The 6,928-nt window shown below is 42.1% G+C and overlaps 1 protein-coding gene across 1 annotated transcript in view; it reads right to left on the bottom strand.

The window, feature by feature from the left end:
• Positions 1-1,060: 1,060 nt before the first annotated feature.
• The window catches only part of Gmnn (geminin DNA replication inhibitor), an 11,947-nt gene continuing 6,079 nt past the window's right edge, over positions 1,061-6,928 (bottom strand). Inside the window, exons 4-7 of the mRNA XM_021215840.1 lie at positions 5,505-5,640; positions 2,690-2,772; positions 2,371-2,481; positions 1,061-1,439 (exon numbers count right to left, since the gene is read on the bottom strand). Of these exons, the coding sequence (XP_021071499.1) occupies positions 1,281-1,439; positions 2,371-2,481; positions 2,690-2,772; positions 5,505-5,640 (489 nt within the window). The 3' untranslated portion in view covers positions 1,061-1,280. The remainder of the gene's footprint in view (positions 1,440-2,370; positions 2,482-2,689; positions 2,773-5,504; positions 5,641-6,928) is intronic.

Consider the following 6,928-nt stretch of genomic DNA (forward strand, 5'->3'; position numbering starts at 1 on the left):
GTTCCCACGGGTCACACGGAATAGCTGCAGTCTGAGGTTCACTGGGTGATATTCTGCTACAGGCCAAACGGGGACGATCCAAACTGCATGACTGGATGAGCATGCTGCCTTGTGGGGATAAATCAGTGCTGTGTGCGTGCTAAGCAAGGTGGGGGTAAAACAGTGCTGTGTGCGTGCTAAGCAGGCGCTCGGCTGCGTTACATTCCTAGCCTAGTAAGAGCTTCATTTCTTTAAGCACCTACTTCACACACAGTCGTCTTTTTTCCTCACAGTAATAGACAGGCCTTACCTCAATATTGTAGTTAGGAAAATTAAATTTCTGTAAGGAAACACACCTAAAATAATCATTTAAAGATCAATATTAGGGCTGAAAACATTGCTCAATAGGGAGACTCTTGCTGCCAAACCTGGAAACCCTTCTCTGGGACCCAGAGGGTGGAGGAACCACATGCTGTCGTCCTCTGACCACCACACATTCTCTCTCTCTCTCTCTCTCTCTCTCTCTCTCTCTCTCTCTCTCTCTCTCTCTCTCTCTCTCTCCACACACACACACACACACACACACACACACACACACACATAAATAGGGATAAGAAAGATAAAGTTGGGCAGTGCTATCGTCAACGCCCAGAACCATCCCTCCATGTGCATGTGAGTCAGAGCATATGCCACCCCTCACTGCTGCACACGGTCCTAACAGTGCCTTTTTTTCTGGCTCTCACTCCTGAGTCACATGACTGTTGACTTTCAGACTTTCAGCTCCCTGGTGCTTCTCACTGCTCATCATGTAACAGCTAGGCAAGCCTCTATGTGACTATGGGCAAGCCTCTATGTGACTAATCAAATTCACGTGGGGAAGCTTTAGGAAAGTAGCTGCTTCACATTGCTGAGTAAGAATTTGCAAGCATGAAAATCAACAGTGCTCACAGAGATCCTGAGGTTACATCAACAGATACTCGTCCACCTCAGCTCGGACAAGAGTAGTGAGTTCATTTCCAATTTCTATGACAGCAAAACAATAAAATACTATAGATACAAACACACTTAATTCTCTAAGACATACAATGTTCAACAGGAAATTGAAGTTTATTTAATATACAGTTTACGTCTGACACTGACAAAAATGAAAATGCTATTTACATAAAACGGGTTAAAAATACACACTATCTGTATTTTAACATAGTAATAGCCCCAGGATTCAAACCTGGCTTCCAGCACTCGCATCGTGTAGTTTACCAAGAGCTATACCAAAAGGCAACACTGGCAGTGCGCCCTACACCTCACGTACACGGCCTGGCATCCGTGGAGGAAGACACAGTCCCTTCAGCACACGTTCCGGCTCCTGAGTCTTCCAGTTCTGAATACTCAGTTTCTTCTTCAGAATCAAATTCCTGACTATCCGGTGACTCAAAGTTACCCAGAGGTTCGTTACTCAGCCTCTGGAATAAACCAGAAATTTATTGTCAATTATACTGAGATAGCAACCCATCAATGTTATTCACTTACAGTAAGTACATCAAAGTCTATATACACTGCTATATCATATTTTAGCAAAATTCACAGTAATTTGCTCTTTTAATGCACTGACTGAGCTCCTCAAAAAAGCACAACTTAAAATGGTACTTCCCTGGGGACCCACAGAACTGTGTGTTAGTTCCATACTACCTGGGGAACCATACTTTTAAAGCCACAGAGAGGGCTAGTTCAGTGCTTCAAAGACTGTCATGGCAGGGCTGGAGAGGTGCCCAGTGGTTAGACCATGCAGAGTTCCACCAGAGGACCAGGTCCCAGCAACCACGCCAGGAGTCTATAACTCTAGCTCCAGGCTAGACTCTTTGCACAGCACATACTTACACATAACTAAAACGATTAAAAACAAACACTGTTATGATTCTAAAATATTAAGGAAGCAATTTAATGTGAGAAAGTTTGACTTGAAATTATCCCCATTGGTGAGATGGAATTGCTTTGCACATACAACAAAGACTGAAAATGTAGATCAAGACAAACCTGGTAAAGTCACAGAATTCAGGCTGATTCTGAGCAACATATTAGCTGCTTCCCAAATCTGAGTTTGAGGCCAGCCTGGTCTACAGAGTGAGTTCCAGGACAGCCAGGGCTACACAGAGAAACCCTGTCTCAAAAAACCAAAATAGAACCTAGAAACATGTCAACTGTGCGGTAGAGTATCTTTTCCTATCTTTTTCACGTGTGGGCATTTCACTCCTAGAGTACAGGTAAGGAAAATGAAACCATGACAGGATAAATAACCGCTCTATCCAAACCTCAAACCTCACCACATCATGGGGCTGAACACTCGCTGATCACAACATGGCCAGTGACTGAGCCCGCGATTAGGGGATGACCTACCTCGATTACCTCAGCCATGTACTGCACGTGCTCAGCTACTTCTGCCAAGTCTTTATTCTCCTTTTTCAGGCGGGCAATTTCACTGTCCTTCTGTTCAATTTCTTTATGAAGCTGTATAATAAGAACAGAATCTCAGTATTCCATAGAACTGCTCTGACCTTGAGCACCCTCCCATGTAGTAACACAGCAGGACTCATTTTACCCACACAGCCAAACTTCCCTTAGACCACCATCCAAGCTAGTCCGTCGCATCGCAGCCTTACTATGCTGATGAGAACTACTACCGCCAGAACCTTAAGTGGAATAAAGCAATGCTTACTTTCTCATTCTCTTTCAGTGCTTCATAGAGAGCTTTCCTCCGCTGTTCTGCCACTTCTTTCCAATACTGAGAAGATGGGTTTTCTAGAAAGAAAAAAAAAAAAGTGTTTTATATAACTTCAAAAATCAGTGCTATAAGCCTGGTTGTGGCTGAGTATACCTAGACTGAAAAAAGTCCTTCTTTCAAAAATTATAAAACCTAGCTGGGTGTGGTGGCACACACCTTTAATTCCAGTACTTGGGAGGCAGAGGTAAACAAGATCTCTATAAGTTTGAGGCCAGCCTGGTCTACAGAGCTCCAGCACAGCCAGGGCTACACAGAGAAACACTGTCTCAAAAAAATAAAAACAAAAACAACCTTACTGCTATTAAAAACAAATGCAAAAATTTATTTTTATTGAAAAATCCCAATCTAATTTTTATTTTCTCACAATGTAATCAAAGCTTTCAATCCCTGAACTGCAACAGAAGGAAAGTACATTGCTTCATATTTTACAAGATTTGTTTTATGTTTATGCATTTTTATTTAACCTTTATGGGGACTCTGCCACCACTGAGCTACACTCAGTCCAAATATGTTTGAAAAGTCTACACTAATTAATCTGCATATAATTCCTAATTTTGAATTTGTTTCGAGCTCAACTTCTGTGGCTAGAATATTGCATACATGCGCTGTGTCCTCAGTGAATCATCAGAAGTACACGGCACAGCTACAAAACTGAGTATAAAATGTCACCAATTTGATTAAGATGCCATAAACCAAATTTCTGCCTGGTAAAGATTGTTTTTTTCTCCGTAATTAGTAAGAGATCTAGGGAGTAAAACTTGAGTTTGTTAATCTGTTCCCCAGCCAATTTTAACACTACTGTGATTCTTGCCTAAATCTTCTGTAACCCACCACAGCAGCTGACTTTGAAATGAATTCTCCCTATCCAGTTTTCTATTATCACTACAGACTCATATATGTTCCTTCCCATTCAATGTACTAAGACTAATTCTGTCTGTCTGTCTGTCCTTTGAGACATGTATCCCAGGTTGGCCTGGAACTTCGTAAACAGCTGAGAATGGCCATGAGGTGACCCTACCTTCACTTGGAAGAACATGCACTACAGGTGTGTGACACCACTGCTCATTCTGATGACGTTTTCACACATTTAATCAGTGTGAGTCTGTTTCTTAAACAGGTCCACCATGTTAGCTTACCCTGATAGAGGGAACTTGGGGATTACTGTGTAGATAGAGCCCCGCTCTCATGCAATCGGCACTTCCTTAAGAGCATCAGTGCAGAGCAGTGTTTAAAAACCAAGAACTGGCTGTCTGGTGTGCTTCCTGTTTTCAGTGGAGGGCTTTTAACTGTCCATTCATACTAGTCCTCCCAATTCCAGTGCAACAGAGTTCACCCTTCCCTTCTTCATTCCACACATGGTTTTCCCATTCACTCTAGTATGAACCTGCCTCCCAACAAACACATTACTCATTGCTCCATTCTAAAGTATACACAAGACTTTCCTTTTCAAGAGTACACTAACACACTACCAACAGATTCCACAAAACTCAGGCCCTCTGTGCAAGTCTCTTAATTCTACTGATATATCCCACTGAAATTCTGAACTTAGAGGTATGCTGGTACTTTCAATACGAGGACAGTGCATCATCACCGATGATGGTCTGAGCCATGTTTCTGCTAGTGTGGAGCTAACCCTTGACTGATTTTAACCTACATTACAAGTACAAACATTTAAGTCCTGTTTCTGTCCCATGACAAAGCTGCTGTGGATCTATCCAGTTGCCCTGCTGTTTCTTGTGTTTCTGGGGTTTTTTTGTTTTGTTGTTGTTGTTTTTCGAGACATGGTTTCTGTGTAGCCCTGGCTGGACTCGAACTCAGAAATCTGCCTGCCTTTGCCTCCCAAGTGCTGGGATTAAAGGTGTGTGCCACCACTGCCCGGCTGCCCAACTGTTTCTAACTTTGCCCTATCAAAGTACTTTCTGCTTCTAAACTTGCTTAAAATATCCCAAGCAACTCAGCTCAAACCGACCTGTTCCTGCAACTTGAGCAAGCCTAGGCTTAAATTTCTCACGGCCTCTCACCAATACAGAAAAAAAAGTCTCACCAATGAGCCAGGTGTGGCAGCTCAAGATAGTAACTAAAGAGGCTGAGGCAAGGGCTGGTGAGATGGCTCAGTGGGTAAGAGCACCCGACTGCTCTTCCGAAGGTCCAGAGTTCAAATCCCAGCAACCACATGGTGGTTCATAACCATCTGTAACAAGATCTGATGCCCTCTTCTGGAGTGTCTGAAGACAGCTACAGTGTTCTTACATATAATAAATAAATAAATTAAAAAAAAAAAAAAAAAAAAAAAAAAAAAAAAAAAAAATAAAAAAAAAAAAAGAGGCTGAGGCAAAAGTTCAAAGCCAGGTTGGGACTATACTGAGTTCTAGGACAGTCAAAAAGGTGTATTTCTCATTTACCTTCACCCCCTTTCTCCAGTGATGTTCCTCCTGGTCCCATTACTTAGTGTTCTCTTGGTATATTCAAATCCATTCTCCATTAACACTTTTCTGAAAAGCTCATTTCTGGGTCTTAAAGATCCCAGTGCAATTTACTGAGACGCCAATTCAGTCACTGTCCTGTTCTTTAATATTTCACCCATACTGGGGTCTTGCCAAACAAATAGTCTGTCCCATGTGTCCAAATTTAGAGTATTTTCATATTTACAACATAAAATTTTAAATTGTCAAACAGTAACCCCACCAAATAAGATACATCATCATTATAATTTAACCTTTCAAGATGGGGCTATGATCTTTTTGCATACCTTTACTTATAAGATCAAAGGCTTCCTGGGTGAGGTCTCCAACATCCTTATTTTCATTAGCTTCTGGACCACAGCTTGAAGTCTTAGATGTTAACTGGTCATCCCAAAGCTTCCTTTTAGACAAGCCTTTTGGCAACTGTGATTAAAACACATATTTACTTAGATTTGATGAACAAGAAAGCTACACTACTTATTCATGTAGTTAAGAATCATGACGGTGGCCAGGCATGGTGGCACACGCCTATAATCCCAGCACTCGGTAGGCAGAGGCAGGTGGATTTCTGAGTTCGAGGCCAGCCTGGTCTACAAAGTGAGTTCCAGGACAGCCAGGTCTATACGGAGAAACCCTGTCTCGAACCCCCCCACCCCCCCCAAAAAAAAGAATCGTGATGGTGCACGCCTTTAATCCCAGCACTTGGGAGGCAGAAGCATGCAGATTTCTGAGTTTGAGGCCAGCCTGGTCTACAAAGTGAGTTCCAAGACAGCCAGGGCTACACAGAGAAACCCTGTCTTCAAAAAAAAGAAAAATAGAAAAAAGAAAAAAAACAAGTCCTTTCTTAAAGAGTTATATAATTCAAAACCACCAAAATAGGACTGTGTAGGGCTGGTGAGTTAGCTCATCAATCCAGGGGACCCACACAGTGAAAGAAGCAGAGTCTTGAAAGCTCCTCTGACTCCAGTTGTGTGGATTGTGGTACTTATGGGCTTTAAAGGCCATACATACCCACATGGGTATGTGCAGACACAAAATAGCTGTAAATGTTTTTAGATTTTATTGTAATTATGTTTTTTATATCTCTGTGTTAGTTTACACATTTACATGCAGTTCTCCCTTTAAGGAAAAGTGACAGGCGGTTGTGAGTTGCCCACATGGGTACTGGGAACTGAACTCAGGTCCTCAGGAAAAGTAGTGCCCTCCCTCCCACAGAGCTCCCGCTTTTCAGCCCATACATCTAAAAAAAAAAAAAAAAAAAAATCACCAGAATATGCATTAGTACTTTAGGAATTTTATTTGCAACTATTTTGGTTATTATTGAACTACAGCTTAGCTACAATAAAGAAAAATCTGGGGGCTGGAGAGATGGCTCAGCGGTTAAGAGAACTGCTCGTCCTGAGTTTAATTTCCAGCAACCACATGGTGGCTCACAACCATCTGCAATGGGATCAGATGCCCTCTTCTGGAGTGTCTGAAGAGAGTGATAGTGTACTTATATACATAAAGTAAATCTTTAAAAAAAAAGGGGGGGGGGCTGGTGAGATGGCTCAGTGGGTAAGAGCACCCGACTGCTCTTCCAAAGGTCCCGAGTTCAAATCCCAGCAACCACATGGTGGCTCACAACCATCTGAAACAAGATCTGACGCCCTCTTCTGGAGTGTCTGAGGACAGCTACAGTGTACTTACATATAATAAATAAATAAATCTA

Source organism: Mus pahari, chromosome 16 (genome assembly GCF_900095145.1).
Source record: "Mus pahari chromosome 16, PAHARI_EIJ_v1.1, whole genome shotgun sequence".
NCBI lineage: Eukaryota > Metazoa > Chordata > Mammalia > Rodentia > Muridae > Mus > Mus pahari.